A 16,328-nucleotide genomic window follows, 5' to 3' on the forward strand; every position below is an offset into this window, starting at 1 on the left:
TAATTGTATTTCGGTCTTTTGTATCTTCTAGAAGTCCTGCAGTGACAAGATTTGCCAGTGAAGTTCTCAAACCTCTGAGCGTGATCCTCCCCCAAGCTGGTGTTTAAAGCAGTTTCTTGCTGAGATAATGTGCCGCATTCATTCTAGTAGATGATCATGGAGCTGAATGTGTATCATCTCTCTGTATCTCTGCTAATGGATTGTTTTCCCACACACTGAGCAGGCATTTCGCTGTGTTAACTCCTGTTTTTATGATATGCCTCTTGTTTTCCCCTGTTTTTTTTCAGTTCATCATGTTACCATGGCAATAGTCTTTTAGGGAGAGTCACCTACACCTCTCATCTCTCTTGGCCCTGTCTTCTTTTTGGTCTTGCTCATTTCTTTCTCCTTATTCTACTTCTAGCCCCTTGTCACACATAGCATCTCCCCCCAGCACAGCTTTACCTTTTTCATTCTGCCCCCCCCCCCCCCCCCCATCAATCTGTTCTTTTACATTTTTCCCTTTTGCTGAATCAAAGACATGCTTTCTAGACTGCGCAGACTTTGGTCATTTGTCACTCTATCTCTCCATGTCTCCAAGTATTTTAGAGGGAGAGATAAGTACACATGTAGGTGTGGGGAAAAATGACTTGGGGAACAAAAAAACATTACATGGAGCAATGTTTCAGCTTCACACATAAATAATGTATGCATGTAATGCATGTCGAAGTCCCCCTACATCTGGTTAATGGCATCTGACTCACACGTACCACTGTGAATCGGGGCCGAGACAAAGACTCGCTGTTACAAATGGACCTGGGGACATTACACCGTAACATTACAGCCCCGGTGAGTCACACCTTTACCCTGATTGCCCTGCTTCCAAGATGCTGTATAACAGAAATCTGTCTACTTTAAACATAATAATACAGCTTAATATTAATTTCATATATATACTCATTATTTTATATATATATATATATATATATATATATATATATATATATATATATATAGTTCTTTGAAGTCTAGGATGGTTGAGCAAAGCAGAATCAAATTAAAAAATAAAAGAAAACTAAAAAAATATATATGGGAGTATGAGGTTCTGTGTCAGTTTTGCAGATTTATAAGGTTTTATTTGGCTTCTCTTTCTTAATAGCAATGAATAGCAATGAAAGTGTTCAGTTTTATAACCAGGGACAGGTTAGAAATATAGTGTTATTTAACACCACCTCTCCTTCTGCTGCCGACGACCCCCCCCCCCTTTTTTTTACTTTTCACACGTTGCACATTTTATCATGGTTATAAAAAAGCCCACCTTGAAGGAGCAACACTGGGAGTGAGTACATCCATTCAGTTTGGACAGGAAACACTGGGAGTTATTACACAGGACCTGGTGCTCCGGCATCGTCATTCAGTATAGGAGCCTCAAGAACTGAATGCAATTAGCAATTAGCTGCTTGATCTATTGGGAGGTTGTCACATACTGAGGGTCATGCAGAGAGCACTCTGGACCATCGTGTCCGGAGTCTGTACAAACTACACAGGCTGCCTTACTCTTGTTCCTCCTGTAGAGCCACAGTTTGGACATGCTGTGAACATTGCAGCTCTTTTCCACAGAAGGAACCGTTTTGGTGCCACGTTATTGGAACCCATGTATGCTGTTTGTTCAGGATGGAGCATTTGGTCTGTTTACCACAGTTGCAGAATGGCTGTTCCTTTCGGCCGTGTATGTATGTTTTTCACATTCTATAATATCAATCCTCCCTCACTTGCGAAATTGCCTTTCTGCTCATTTTAATGTATGACCCCCCTTGTTGGCACCTTTGGCAGTACAGTCCAGCCACTGTGCCAATAAAGCACTTTGGATTGAAAATGAATTGGTACTGAGCAGACTATATGGGTAAAACTATAAAAATAATTGGAAGATGTTCAAAGGAAAACTGTATAAATTGTAGAGATAGACAGGTGGGGGTGGGAAATGTCTAAAACTCTACAAGCATCACGCTGCTGAGGACGGAGGGAGGGCATTTTGCTTGCTGTGACAGTTTATTTGGTTAGGAGGCAACAATTAGCCCGCAGTTAATTAACCATCATTTTCTCATGGAGAGAGAGGAGTGTAAAGATGGAGGCGGAGGGTTTGGGAGAGAGACGGGGGCAGCTGGGGAGGCCAGGGACAGGGAGCCCCAAGAGCTCCGGTGAGATGGAGGATGCCGGCTGTCCCAGGCAGGAGGGGGTGTTCAACGTGGATCTGTGACTAGTTAGCAGAAAGGCCTGGGCCATTTCAGCTGGACCCTGGTTCTCATCATCAGCTGCCCGGCCGCTCTGGAGCCATAAGCACCATGCTTCTGGGCAGCGCCGACGTCCGGGAGCCGTTCTTCATGGTGAAAAGCAGCACCGCACCCGCGTCTGTGAGAGCCTGATGGAGAGCTGAGGTTAATGCATGACGGACGTAGTCAATGGAGACTGCGGTGAGCTGCAGCAGCACTGACAGGGAGGCAGCCCAGCCCAGCGCTGCACGCCCCCTCCCTCGCAGTATGGGCACCTGCTGGCTCCTACCCCAGACCGGCTCCATGACAATTAGCCTAATTGAAAACTTGAGGGGAGCCATTTTCTAGATTGAGTCTCTCTTTAAAAGTTTTTTTTTTTTTAATGAACATTAATTCTGTGCCAGGACTTGGTTTCAAAGTCACTCTTGTGCCTGTGGTATTGTGTAACGTAGCCATCTGATGCCTGCCTCAGCATCACTTAGATTTGAAAGGGGCTGGACGTGAGGTTAAGTACATAATCTGCAGCCTCCTTTAACAATATGCAGGTTGTTACACATGCGGAATACAGATAGATACACATTACCAGAACTGCGTGTGTGCAGACAACACAGTACAGCGACTGGCCATTCAGACACTCACCAGTATAGCTGTTATGAAAATACACACACGCATGCACAAATACCTACACACATGCATACATGTATTCATGCTTGTATATTACCTGTATATCTGACATAGATGAAGGTTTTGCCTAGAAGAAAGATAAATTATTGATCCTGATAAGCAATGAACCATAAGAAATAAATCATATTAAATAACTGAATATACATTTGTTGTTTGCTGCTTTGTTGTTTTATTGTTACATTAAACTTTTCAAAAACATGTATAGTATAAACCTATATTTGCGAAATGCGATATTCTATTATATAATGACACACACACAATTATTTTATAAACAGCATGGCATATCATGTAACTGTTGTCTCACCCTCGTGTAGATATCAATGCTGTTAAAGATGGGATCCATGATTTCCACCCATTGTCTGTGCTTCTGTTCTTCCTCAACACTTCTCACATAATCTCTGTTATACCAATAAGAAACAAATGGCAAAGTCACCACGACTCTATGCTAGATCATTATTTGGTATATAGATGGTTGGACGAATGACAAGCTTTTTTTTATCTTAGTCAGGGAGATGAAGGAGAGGGGTGGCTGTAGGGCATAAGACCGAAGTTGCGCATAGCCATTCAATTATTTTTCTGATGATTTTATGCTAATTTTGATACTCAGTACCACAGATAATAAAAAAAAACTGAGCAATATTGCCCTCTGCTGGTCACATAGCATATTTGCAAAGTATAACTCAAAACGCCTTTGCAGATAGATAGATAGATAGATAGATAGATAGATAGATAGATAGATAGATAGATAGATAGATAAATAGATAGATGGCATGCTCACAGAAACATTTCCATAAGCTTTGCTTGTGTCTCTCCTTCTCTCTGTGCGTCTTTATAGCGCCCTCTCACCGCCAGGGCAGCACTGGACTGAGATAAGTTGAGCTGAAGAATAGGGAGAGAGAGGGAGGACAGGACCTGTGAGCTAAAAGAAAGGGGAAATAGTGAGAGATGAACAGGAACCTATCAATCAGTAGATAAGATACTGCTGATGTCCAATGAAGAGCTGTGTCTCATGCAGTCTAACAGACTAAGCAGCAACAGGTACACTGATTGGATAGGAGGCAAGAAACAGAGACATCGGTTTGGTCTGTATAAATAGAGCTAATTCCCTTCAACAGTACTGGCTTGCCTTTCAGTTCCTTGGCTGAAAGCACTGTGTGGTGAAATTTTATACAGTAAAAGTGTGCTGAGTAACAGAAGACGCAAACAGCACCAAGCAAAAGAACCCACAGCAGAGCCTCTTAATGCACTCATTTGTTTACCTGTCTGCTGTCACCCTCCTGTTGACTGTCAGCACTCTGAGTGCCGTTCTGCCATCCGTACTCCGATACCGTATCTGTAGCTCAGCCCACACTTTGCTGGCAGAGAGCAAAGCTGAAAGTATGGGAGACCATCCAGGAAAAAGTCACAGAAAAATCGCAGTGATGCCCCATGCAAAGCACTAACGCTGAAGCAGGCTTAATGCAATTGTGGTGCTTTATTCACCCCTGTGGGTAAATTGACTTTTTGCCATCCTGCTCTCCATGAGTTGCACACAGATAAGATCAAGTTTAGGGGTCACTTCAGAAACTGAGTTTAAAGGCATTGCTCAAGCATCAGATGATGATATCAGTCTATCAGCCAGGGGTTTCAAACTAGCAACTGTTTGATCACAGAACACCTAAGACTTCAGATCTGTAAAATGTATGTAGCCAGCTTCGGCTGTTAGAGGCTTCATGAAGGCATCTCCTTTGCATTTCCTTACTTGCCGTGTCTTGCTCCTTTGCTTCAAACTGGAAGGTGATCTCTGTGTCTGAAAAGACATTCCCCACCTGCCTAATGACCTTGTGACCAGCCTCCCTCTCTCCTCTCACAGACCTGACAATAGAAGAACAGAGTGAGACAAAGAGAGGATGACCTTGCAGATCATAAAACTCATGGGGATTTTACCTACACAAAAATGTTTTGAGTGCATAATGAAAAATGATTGGTTCCAAGACAGAACCAATCAGATTGTAGAAGAAGTGGGTCATAGCAGCTAGAGGAGGTGGGACCAACCAGTCAGATGTCTTGGTTCCGCCTCCTTTAGTTGCTTGGTCCCACCTCTTCTATAATTAGATTGATTATCTCTCTTAAACAATCATCTTTCATTCTGCCCACAGGACACGATTATAAACCATGATGCCCATTTCACCCTGGTATCAATAAAGTTTAATTTAGCTTATTTACACACATGCACTTATGTAAATCAGACAGTAGAAGGCATGTCTCAAATTTATATAATATTTTAGCTGCCTGATGAAAAGATGCATGCATCGCTTAATGACAGGGATACATTCTGAGAAATACATTGTTAAGCAATATTATCATTGTGCGAACATCATAGAGTGTATTTACACAACCAAGATGGTATAGCCTACTACTCGACTAGGCTACAGTAAACTTTTTTGTATACGCAGAAAGAGTACCCTCTACAATAATGATAAAAAGTACAGTATAGTTAATATATAAACTAGTAATATAGTTGTTTATTACCCTTATTAAGTATTGTGCACTTATTTTTATTTAGTATGTGCTATACTTTTACATGACTGACAGCAGTGGGTTTGTTGACACCAGTATCACCACAAACACGTGAGGTAGGCGCTGTGCTACAATGTCACCAGGCGATAGGAATTTTTCAGCTCTGTTATAATCTTACAGGACCACTGCCAGGACTACTAGTTATCATTTATATTCATGATGGTCATTTGTACGGATTACTTTATATCGGTACTGTAATTTCAACTTAGCATTGATAGTTAGATAGCTAGTGAACTAAAATTATTAATTGTGAATATAAACAGATTAGTTTGTATCTTGTCGACACTGACATATTCGCCTCACTGACAACAATCCATAATATAATAATTATATATTATAAACACTCACTGATAGCTGTGTAAAGGCAGGTTTCTATTTGTGGCACTAAGGATGCCTCATTATGCCATTTTGGTTCATTTTGTAAAGCAGCTCAGAGAAAATGCATTTTTTTCACACTGAAATAACAAATACGCATTTTTCATCACACAGATGATATGTACAAGGCCTTGCTTTAAGAGCTAGTCAATGTGTGTCGTGCTTTTTCATGACCAAGTTTTTGGTTTCTTACAGAGCAGTTGGGAGCAGCAAGGTGACAGTGCAGTGCGTGGCAACTGCTTTCCTCTCCAGCACTGACTCAAATGCAGTGCAAAGGCCACTCAGACTAGCAATCGTGACCTGAGGATGCAGATATAGGTCGAGTCAAGTTAGTTTTGAGCAATCTTGACATGAGGAGAAGTTACAAAACATGTGTGATTGCTTTGGGGACAGAGGCTGGCGGACTTACATTTCCACCAGTCAAGTCAGAAAGTCTTCCCAGTTCATCTAACCGGCAGTCTGTCCCCTCTATGGTCAGCACTGACACTGTGATCCTGACAGACGTTATAATGTTGACAATTTGAACAAACTCCATCAACTGCAATTGAGTAAATATCAGGTAACGCTTTACTTGAGGGGGAAGAAATAACATAATTACTCAGTTACTACTCAACTACAAATCACGAACAAATATAGTAACTGTACGAAATATCTGGTCAAGACTGATTAATGGTGAACAAATATGGGTACAGTATGTAACTAAGGCTAATTTACTGGTTAATTAATGCATTTAGTAAGAGTGTACTACTACATTATTTTGTCCCCTCAAGTAAAGTGTTACCAAATATTTTATGATAATTGCACCAATAATCTGTGAGTGGTAGCTACCCCTGATTAGCAGCAAACTCTCCTAAGTCCTGGTAGAAGATGGAGGAGGGCACAAGTGAGCGACAGTCTGTCTCAGGAACGTTGAGGTTCCCCAGCTGGGTGTTAGCCTTGCCGTCTGTGCAAATCACCACCTAGCCGAGAGTTACAGCCAGAAGACCTTGTCCTCTTCAGCTACGTAGTTCATCATAATTACATCCTCTGAACATTATGGTATTGATAAAATGTTTGGAAGGTAACAGAAAGAGACTAATAAATGTAGTTCTGTATACTTACTAAAACACAAATAAAGTTACTGGGGTAGCAGGATAATACATGATTGATTAATACAATGGGATATGAACTGACCCTTGACCCTGGATGCCGGGACGCCATCATAATGGCAGCAAGGGCTGCAGGACCAAGAGCCTTGTCTCCAGTTTTCTCCAGGCTCAACGGCAACGAGGGCAGCTGCAAAACTGAATGCAGACTGTAGACAAACAGAAATGAGAAGCTGTATTAGTCTCCTATTCCCTTAAAATTTATGGGGTCACCCAATGTCTCAGCAATAACTTTACTGAAACTTAATTAAGATGCTTTGGCTAAAACAACTGTAGAGAGCCGGATCATTTTCTGATGTATTTTAAATGAAGCACTTTACTTAAGGGTACATCACAGATCACACTTTGAACTTCAGGCTGAAACTTTATTGTATACGTGCAGTTTATTCCATACATTTATGGAATAGTGCTGGTAACTTATGGTCAGACTTTGCATTAAACCCATCCACCTCCCCATCTTCCAAACACTTCACCACTGGCACCCCTTCAGCCTGCCTGTTTCTCCTAGTAGGTTGACCAAAACTGCAGTACGGTGTAATTATTTCCTAGGCCTTCAGACCAGGCTCCCATTGGCCAATGGACATAACAAAATAAAAGACGGCTGAGTTGCCCATCATCTCATCTCCGTCCCTTTCCCGCATACCTTTGGACCTCCTTCTCTAGCCACGACCTGCTCTCTGCCAGGGGGGCTGGGTCCGGGAAGCTGGAGACCGCCTCTTGCAGGAGAGCACAATCCATCAGCTGGGCGCCGTAGAGGAACTGAGTGGTGGCCTTGCCATTTCCGTGCAGGTATAGCTGGGCAGACACGGGGACATCCACATGCAATCACACGTGGGCACCTACAGGGACATCCACACACAATCACACGTGAGCACACATAGGGACATCCACACGCAATCACACGTGAGCACACACAGGGACATCCACACGCAATCACACGTGAGCACACATAGGGACATCCACACGCAATCACACGTGAGCACACACAGGGACATCCACACGCAATCACACGTGAGCACACATAGGGACATCCACACGCAATCACATGTGGGCACCCACGGAGACATTCACATGTAATCATACGTGGGCACCCACAGAGACATCCACACGCAATGACATGTGAGCACATACAGGGACATCCACACGCAATGACATGCAAAAACATATGAAGGCTAATGTTAAACAATCATGGGCTGAGCTGTTAAGACCAAAGGACTAGGTAGCATTTTGAATGCAACTGACACGTCTGTGACAGTGAATTCTGTAAAAGGAACCCATTACAGATCTTGTACATATCCTACTGGAGCATATTACTTGGAGACATATTACTTGGAGGAGATTAGATACCTGTTTGTTGAATGTGATGAGTCCTACTCTGGTGCTTGGCTCTCTCTTACTTAGGGACTGTACACAATGCAGGACCGCCTGCTGCACACACTAGGAACACCCATACAAACATGTCGTCAGCAATATAACGCTGAGCATTAGGACCCTGAATGGGAAGCCGTCTTTGAAGTGTGGAAGTTTGGCTGTTTCAGAAGCCCAATGTTTACCATGTTAGCACACTGAGACCCATTTATTAAAGGCACAGACCAGACTGCAGCCTGAAAGTCTAGCGATTTAACATGCTCTAAGATACTATGCTACTAAGATAAATTAATGAACTAAAAAAATAAGAACAGTATTCCCAAAATGACTAATAACTCACCTGCAGCCGTGACTTGCATGTTACCCGTCCATCTTCAGTAATCTGAAATAGAATGTAAAAATTGTTAATAGAATATAAATATAGTAGTTCCAAACAATTCACAGGCCTCAGATAGAGACAAATGAAGAAATATGTTTGGGAGTAGTAAATAGCCTTTTTATGACTTAAGCAATGCATTTCTCCATTAGATTGTGCCCAAAACCCTGGCTGTTGTTTCCCGTGTCCAATCAAAACAGAAGTGCACAGGTTTGGTTTCAGTTGCTCCATTCTTGCTTTGTTATTGCAGAACTTATTCTTATTGCAGGCACAAATCTCTGAAAAGTTATACAACAAAGGGCTAAGCTTGCCAACATTAAGCATCCTGCTTAATTAGCTATAACAATGAAAACATTTCTAATTATTCTGTATTTTCTTGCATCCACCTTTGTTTTACATGAGTTACAAAATCCAATACAATATAATCTTAGTGTTTTATAAGTACAGTCACCACCTTTGTACTACGACATTCTTCTATTCTATTTTATTCTATTATTCTTCTATGTTATCAACTGGTAGTTAACCTGCATTTCAATGTATTTCTTCTGAAATAATCCTTCCAGGCATTTCATGTTCATCAATCATTTGCTAATCAGCGCTGGCACCAGTAATTTTATAATGGGGCTAATTAGACGCTTTCACACCTTCTGAGCATATTGAGTGTACGATATACAAAAATATCTGTTCCGAGATGATCAGCTTTTAATAATATGCAATGAGCACAACACCACCTGTAGAATTAACTTATTTATCTAATTCATCTTGACAGGCAATTTGCCTCAAGGGATTTCAGTTGGTTGAATAGCTTAAGGAGAAAGAAAGGACAGAACATCAGCATGAATGAATTAATAATTGAATAGAGCAGTCTTTCCCAGCCCAGTCCTCGGGGTCCCCCAGACAGTCCACGTTTTTGCTCCCTCCCAGACAGTCCACGTTTTTGCTCCCTCCCAGACAGTCCACGTTTTTGCTCCCTCCCAGACAGTCCCCGTTTTTGCTCCCTCCCAGACAGTCCACGTTTTTGCTCCCTCCCAGACAGTCCCCGTTTTTGCTCCCTCCCAGACAGTCCCCGTTTTTGCTCCCTCCCAGACAGTCCCCGTTTTTGCTCCCTCCCAGACAGTCCACGTTTTTGCTCCCTCCCAGACAGTCCACGTTTTTGCTTCCTCCCAGACAGTCCCCGTTTTTGCTCCCTCCTAGACAGTCCCCGTTTTTGCTCCCTCCCAGACAGTCCACGTTTTTGCTCCCTCCCAGACAGTCCCCGTTTTTGCTCCCTCCCAGACAGTCCCCGTTTTTGCTCCCTCCCAGACAGTCCACGTTTTTGCTCCCTCCCAGACAGTCCACGTTTTTGCTCCCTCCCAGACAGTCCACGTTTTTGCTTCCTCCCAGACAGTCCCCGTTTTTGCTCCCTCCTAGACAGTCCATGTTTTTGCTCCCTCTCAGCCCCCAGGAAGAAGGGCTAGGTTGAAAAACACTGGAACAGAGTACTTCTCTTAGAAAATGTACATACCAAAAAATGTTTCAAGCATTTCATAAATAAAAAGGCATTTCCAGCATCCAGTCAACGTTATTTTCCCAAAGATGCTGGCAGACATAAAACTGTAAGTCTTGGGTCATTGGTGAATCAAGACACAAAATATACATTTCGAAATCCTTCTTTTTTACATTTTGTCATCAAAGACCTTCGTTTATAGGTGTCTGTAGTACTTGTTCCTTTTAAATTACTCCACAATGATGAGGACTGAATTGTTTAGGTCCAACTGGAATTTGTTTAAAAAGAAAGTTAGCATTTGAAGTGGAAAAAGAGATTATTGAAAGAGACAGTAAAATAAATAAGAACTATCTAGCTACTAAATTCCATCAATCCAACCATCTTCCAGCCACTCATGCTGGTAACAAACCAATAAATTACCCTTGCTTCTAAAAGTCACTATTACTACACTGTCAAAAAAAAAAGAGTACCAGTTTGTACCTTTGCTTGTTAGTGAGGCTGTACCCTCAAGGCTCTGCCAATTGTACCCTTAGCTGTAATTGTACCTTTTAGTCTAATTCAAGGTCCAGAAATGGACTCTGATGAACATCTCCAAGGTACAAACAGCACTGATGTTCCTGAAATGGTACAAAAACATTCCTCATAGTCCATTTCTGTATCTTAAAAGTGACATTTACCTACAGCTAAGGGTACAAATGGCAGACCCTTAGGGTACAGCCTCAGTGTCAAGCAAAGGTACAAAATGGGTCTCTTTTATCTGACAATGTATAGCTGTTACTTACGTACTTCTTCAAATAATAAAAGGATTTTTAACATGTGCTAAGCCTCACATATAAAACCATATTATGCGCCCTCACTTTCATATATTGGACGTTTAAAATCTGTCTGCAATGTGTAACATCAGCATTAGATCTCTTATAATTGTCAAAAAAAGCTCTCTCATTATTTCAGCATCAGTTCAGCATTTGTATTTTTGAAAGGTTAAACTGACATCACCGTAGCCTACAATAACATGCAGCATATATATATCAGTGTGCTTGTATACCAATTAGGCTGCAGTGCATTGTTGGATACAACATTCACAGCCCATAAATTCAGAGTAGAGAGATACACGCAACATATGCTGCAACATACCTGCGATGTAACAGTCATTGACCCTGAGATATCGATACCGAAAATAAGTAGTGGGTCAGTTGGAGGCTTAGGCTCAGGGGTCAGGGGAAATAGAAAATCTTGACATTCCGCTGTAGCACAATAATCTTGAGAAGATTTCCATGACTGGCAGAAATAGCAGTTTTCCACCTAGATAAACATAAAGAGAAAAGGCTTAAAAATGTAACTATTTCTTGCAGTTTAATTTATATTTCAATTTGCATTCCTGTAGCATTGGCAAAATGCTTATCTTGTCAGTGGCAGCAAGCAAAAAGCGTTCAAATAATGACTTGAGTAAATGATTTATTATCCATTGTGATTACTGGGACAGTTGCTTTGTGTTATTCTGCACTCATTCTCATTGTATCGGCGTGACTGTTATAATGTATGCAAATTACCATATTGTCATAAAGGGACTCCCTTGCTGACCCACACTGTGAACAGGCTGTAGGCTCACACTCTATTGTGTTGACTGTGATTGGACACACAAAGAGAGAGTCACCTTCCTATTGGACGCAGGGCATGCTGTTATAACAATGATACATTAGTGCTAACAAAAACCAGCAGAAAACATCAAAGGGGTTTAATGCAGGGAAAAATGAGGGTGCCAGAGGCCTGTGCGTGGAACAAGAACACGACGACCATGATGATGCACTTCTCACCATTTTCTTCAGTCACTAATTTCCCCACTGCGACTAGAATCACATTTGGGTTCCCTGGCAAAAGTTGCTTGTCCAACAGAACTGCACAATTGATTATTAGAAAGATGGCTATTAGAATCAAAGAAGGATGCATTGATAAGACATGAGTATGAGACAAAAGAAATGACCAGCTGCCTCATGAACATAATGGGCGGTCCAAAGACCAGCAAACAGCAAACATCCATCCATTTTTCAAACCGCTTATCCTCCTGGGTCGTAGTGAGTCCATAGCCTATCCCAGAAGCTAACATATAGCAACAGTGCTAACCACTGCACCACTGCTCCCAAACAGCAAACAGTGATAAAGAAAGTATCCTCTGCTTTTGCTCATTGCTAATTCTGCATATCTGACTGATAAAACAATGCTCTGTTTGGTGTCTGAAATACTGTCTGTGTAACAATGAATGGGGCAGACTCACCTTCAGATAGACTGTTTGGGGAATGTGGTGATGGCATAGGGCCAGATGTAGGAAAGGAAGAGTGTTTGTTACTGAGTGCCTCATATTCCGGAAGCTTATTCAAGACGAACGAGCTCGAAGATTCTAGGGGCACAAAAGCTGCAATTATAGAGGAAAAAAATATGAACTTTCATTGAGACCGGTGAAAAAAAATATTAACATCATTGGAGAGAGTTAAATTACTCTGGGTGGGGATAAAAAGGCAATTAGATCATACTCATAACTGTTTCGTTAAGGCATAACTGTTATAAAGGCAAATGGCTGATCCTGGCTATAAGAACAACATCAAATGTGCTTGTCTTATAATAATCTACTTAATTATCAGTAGGTTCAGTCTTATAACATGTTTTTTTGTGAAAGCTCTAGCTTTGTTAAACAGACTTCCCTGTCTATTATAGTACTCTGAGTTTGTTGCTTTTCAAACATTCAGCTAATCCAACAATGGCAGTAATGCATTAAGTCAGGAACAAAAACTTCCCGCTTCACCAAAAAGCAGTTACCTGGCTTGTCTGGTTGTTTGATCTCGGGAATATCCTGGGAATGTCTCGGTTCAGCCCTGGCACCCCCTGGTGTCTGATGAAAGGAGGAGCAGTCAGGGTCAACAGACTCTGATTCACTCTTATCTCCTTGCTTGCACAGGCTATCCCCCTGTCTTTGCTCGTGAGGTAAAAAGAATCTGGATTGGCCACAGAGAAAGATGGGTGGAGAGAGGCGCCCTAGCTGCAATTTCACTGGTGGGAGGAGAGCTGTAAGGAATGATATAGAAAGCATGAATATGTAGTTTGGTACTGAGGCATGAAGTCTCGCGAGCCCTGTAACAGCTATACGTTCACCTTTCTTTCGCTCTCCATGCAAAGGTTTTAATGGCAGGACCTGTGAAGTGGGCGTGTCCATTTTCTCCCTCATTTGGCTGGTTGTGTCCCTGAGCACATGTACTCTGGTCCTGCACTCTGGACTGTCACTGGCATTTCTTGCCTGGTCCTCCACGGTTTTTGGAGGGGGAGGCAGGGGATGAGCGGGAGGAGTGGGCGAATGGGCCCGGGGTTTATGTCGGGGTGGGAGAAGGGCTGCATGTGTCAGCAAGAGACATGGGGGGGGGGGGGAGACCATGTACAAACAACATTAACTACACAACAGGCACAGATTATCAAAGCTCAAATAATATGTAAAAGCAATGATACAGAGATTCATAACGAAATCTGTTACTTATACAATGAAATCTCACGTGAACGTTTCAGAGGAGCTGGAGTTTGTTTCTGGGCTGATTTTAAATTGGCTGGTTGGGGAACGTAGACAAAACCACAGGCAAACTCCATTTCTTCAGGGACACTGTATTGATTGAAATAGTAAGACAAGACCGTTCAAATAAAGCTTTGTCTGCGATCTCCTGTGTAACCATCTTGTCTCTTGGCTGTCTTAATGTCACGTTTGTTTTAAGGACCATAAATTTATTACCATCATCCCTGCTTAGCATACAAGATAACTCACTGGAATCCCTTTGAAGGTCTGCTAATCCCACGGCTAAGTCATGTGCAATTTGGATACCAATGATATTGCCCTACGGAAAATTTATAGATTTGATATCTCTATTGGCACTTTTCCACTGCCAGCAGGAACCAAGCCACTCCTGACCAATACCACAAACTGACAGTTTTCTACTACAAAATAGTACCCAACCTGCACCCGACCTGTAACAGTGCTGACATGGTTCTGCTTAGTAGCAGGGCCAAAACTGTAACCAAACCGGACTGGTTGTGTCTCCACCATCCAATTGGTCAAAATGCGGGTAGACACCAGTGTTCTGCATCGACAAAAATTGATTATGAGAAGGAAAAAATGGCATATTTTATATATTTTTAATTATTAGCAGCTTCACACATCGTGATGTATTATTTCATTCATAATTCGGAACTTGAAAAGGTCCAACCTCCTACATTAAAAATTACTATGGAACAGCTGCAAGGAATGGACTTGTAATGCAAATCTACACAAGCGTATCCTAATTCCGCTAGCATTTTATGCTTACGTAACACAGCAATTCTCACAGATATGCTAGTGAAATTAGCACACAGCAAAATAATTATAATAATAACAATTACTGCATATAGTAAATAATGTTGCATACCATGTGAACAGAAAAACAATTGTCTCTTTTGTTTTACATCACTGTCACTCTCCAAACTCAGCAACGCTTTTACCGGGCCAACCCTTCTGCAGTAGAAAACCAAAACGGGCTGGAACCGCGCTGTAACTAGTCACTTGTCGCAGTACGGCTCGGGTACGGCTCAGTTCCTGTATGCCAGTGGAAAAGCATCATATTACATCAGAAAAAGGATGTGTGTGTGTACGTTTGCAGCACATTTCAGGAATAGCAAGTCACTGCCAAATCAAAGGAAATCCTAAATAGGGCACTGGGTTACAGTCACAATCAGGGGTCATCACCATAGTGGATTGGGACATACATTTTGATCAAGATGAATTTTTTAACATGAACATATATCAGTGTTTCCAATAGTTTGGAGCTGGGAGGGAGCAAAAACGTGGACATGTGGGTGGCTTGGGAAACACTGGTCTACATAGTTCTTTTCTCAGACAAAACATTTTGCCACTTATACATTTGTCCATATACAGACATGTTGACGATCCCCGATTACAACTGTTGTTTGTCTACAGGTACAAGGGTGATGTAAAAGTATAGTTAAAAATAATAAATAATTTCAACCATGAGTGATTTTTGGTTTAAAGTAAACTTCCTTTCCCAACAAACACAGGAGAAAATGATACGAAAGAAAAATGGCACTCACCCCTACCATATGGTACTAAAAGAGACAGGAAGGTAGGAAACCAGAACTGCTTCTGTGATCCTTGGCATTGGAGGGGTGCGACACGATTCCTTCAGCAGAAGCTCACCAGTAAAAACTGGCGTTCGTAGAAAATGTTAGCTCAAGTGTATCTTGCTCAACTGGTTTGACAACCGATGACTGGAACAGTCATTTATATTCTCATCAGGCCATTGGTGACTAAGTGTGCCCAGCAGATGCGGATGTTGTCATTCTGGAAGATTCCACAGCCATCAAGAGAGAAATGTTCAACCAGGGAATGAATGTGGTCACACAGAATGCCTTTGTATGTATTAGCATTTAACCTGTCCTCTGCGTTGAGGTTGAGTGGGTTTAAATCATGATTAGGAAATACAACCTTGCAGTCAGATGACGTAGACTTGTTTGTCTCTTTTGCTATGGATCTCAGCCTCAGATAGTCACAGTTAGAGTGTGTTTGCATCTTTCCACAGTTGTCTGCAGCTGATAATGTCTTTTCCTCATATCTCTGTATTAAACTCACCTTACCCACTGTTCCTCAAAAAAATGTCAGCAGGTTGATCAGTGTTCTCACTGCAGATGTGCATTAACAATCACCCCTCTCTCAAAGTCAGAGGTCACTACCTCCAGCAATAGCAGCCAAAAAAATGGAGTGTACATGACCCTAAGCCAGGGGTGGCCAATCTTATCCGCAAAGGGCCGGTGTGTATGTGGGTTTTTGCGGTAACCTGTATGTCAGCTGGTAAAACCCAGGTGTGAGGACTCTTCAGCCAATCAGTCCTCTAATTAGTAATCTAATTAGGGAGTTGCAGCGAAAGCCTGCATACGCACCGGCCCTTTGCGGATAAGATTAGCCACCCCTGCTCTAAGCTAAGGGGTGCGTGGAAGCACCTGTTCCACTTTCCATTCCTCATTTGCTAAAGCACATGCAGTTTGGAGGATACCAATATGGGATA

The 16,328-nt window shown here is 42.0% G+C and overlaps 1 protein-coding gene across 8 annotated transcripts; it reads right to left on the reverse strand.

Annotated features, from left to right (window-relative positions):
• Positions 1-2,009: 2,009 nt before the first annotated feature.
• On the reverse strand, positions 2,010-16,052 carry LOC125742065 (circularly permutated Ras protein 1-like). Of its 8 annotated transcripts, XM_049013694.1 has the most exons (23): positions 15,358-16,048; positions 14,679-14,845; positions 14,242-14,354; positions 13,779-13,882; positions 13,387-13,620; positions 13,054-13,299; positions 12,515-12,652; positions 12,057-12,137; positions 11,793-11,866; positions 11,377-11,544; positions 8,721-8,762; positions 8,360-8,449; positions 7,656-7,807; positions 7,041-7,161; positions 6,696-6,826; positions 6,277-6,361; positions 6,061-6,167; positions 4,675-4,787; positions 4,193-4,304; positions 3,712-3,852; positions 3,238-3,331; positions 2,971-3,000; positions 2,010-2,398 (listed from the first exon to the last, which is right to left on the reverse strand). In XM_049013694.1, the coding sequence occupies exons 4-23, from the start codon at positions 13,867-13,869 to the stop codon at positions 2,288-2,290; spliced, it is 2,361 nt and encodes a 786-aa protein (XP_048869651.1). In that variant the 5' UTR covers positions 13,870-13,882; positions 14,242-14,354; positions 14,679-14,845; positions 15,358-16,048; the 3' UTR covers positions 2,010-2,287. The 8 variants fall into 8 exon arrangements, 7 of the variants coding, with proteins under 7 accessions (XP_048869651.1, XP_048869649.1, XP_048869648.1 ...); XM_049013692.1 differs by lacking the exons at positions 14,242-14,354; positions 14,679-14,845 and having other exon boundaries at positions 12,515-12,637; positions 15,364-16,049; XM_049013691.1 differs by lacking the exons at positions 14,242-14,354; positions 14,679-14,845 and having other exon boundaries at positions 15,364-16,048.
• Between the last annotated feature and the right edge of the window lie 276 nt (positions 16,053-16,328).

The sequence above is a fragment of the Brienomyrus brachyistius genome, chromosome 5 (assembly GCF_023856365.1).
Source record: "Brienomyrus brachyistius isolate T26 chromosome 5, BBRACH_0.4, whole genome shotgun sequence".
In the NCBI taxonomy this organism is placed as follows: Eukaryota; Metazoa; Chordata; class Actinopteri; order Osteoglossiformes; family Mormyridae; genus Brienomyrus; species Brienomyrus brachyistius.

Bases quoted from the DNA above. Each gene is read 5' to 3' on its own strand.
- LOC125742065 (XM_049013691.1), bottom strand. From the start codon at position 15,425: ATGCCAAGGATCACAGAAGCAGTTCTGGTTTCCTACCTTCCTGTCTCT. The intron at 8,450-8,720 runs GTGAGTTATTAG...GGGTGTTCCTAG, and splicing joins CATGCAAGTCACGGCTGCAG to TGTGTGCAGCAGGCGGTCCT. The intron at 7,808-8,359 runs GTATCTAATCTC...GTGTCTGCCCAG, and splicing joins TCATCACATTCAACAAACAG to CTATACCTGCACGGAAATGG.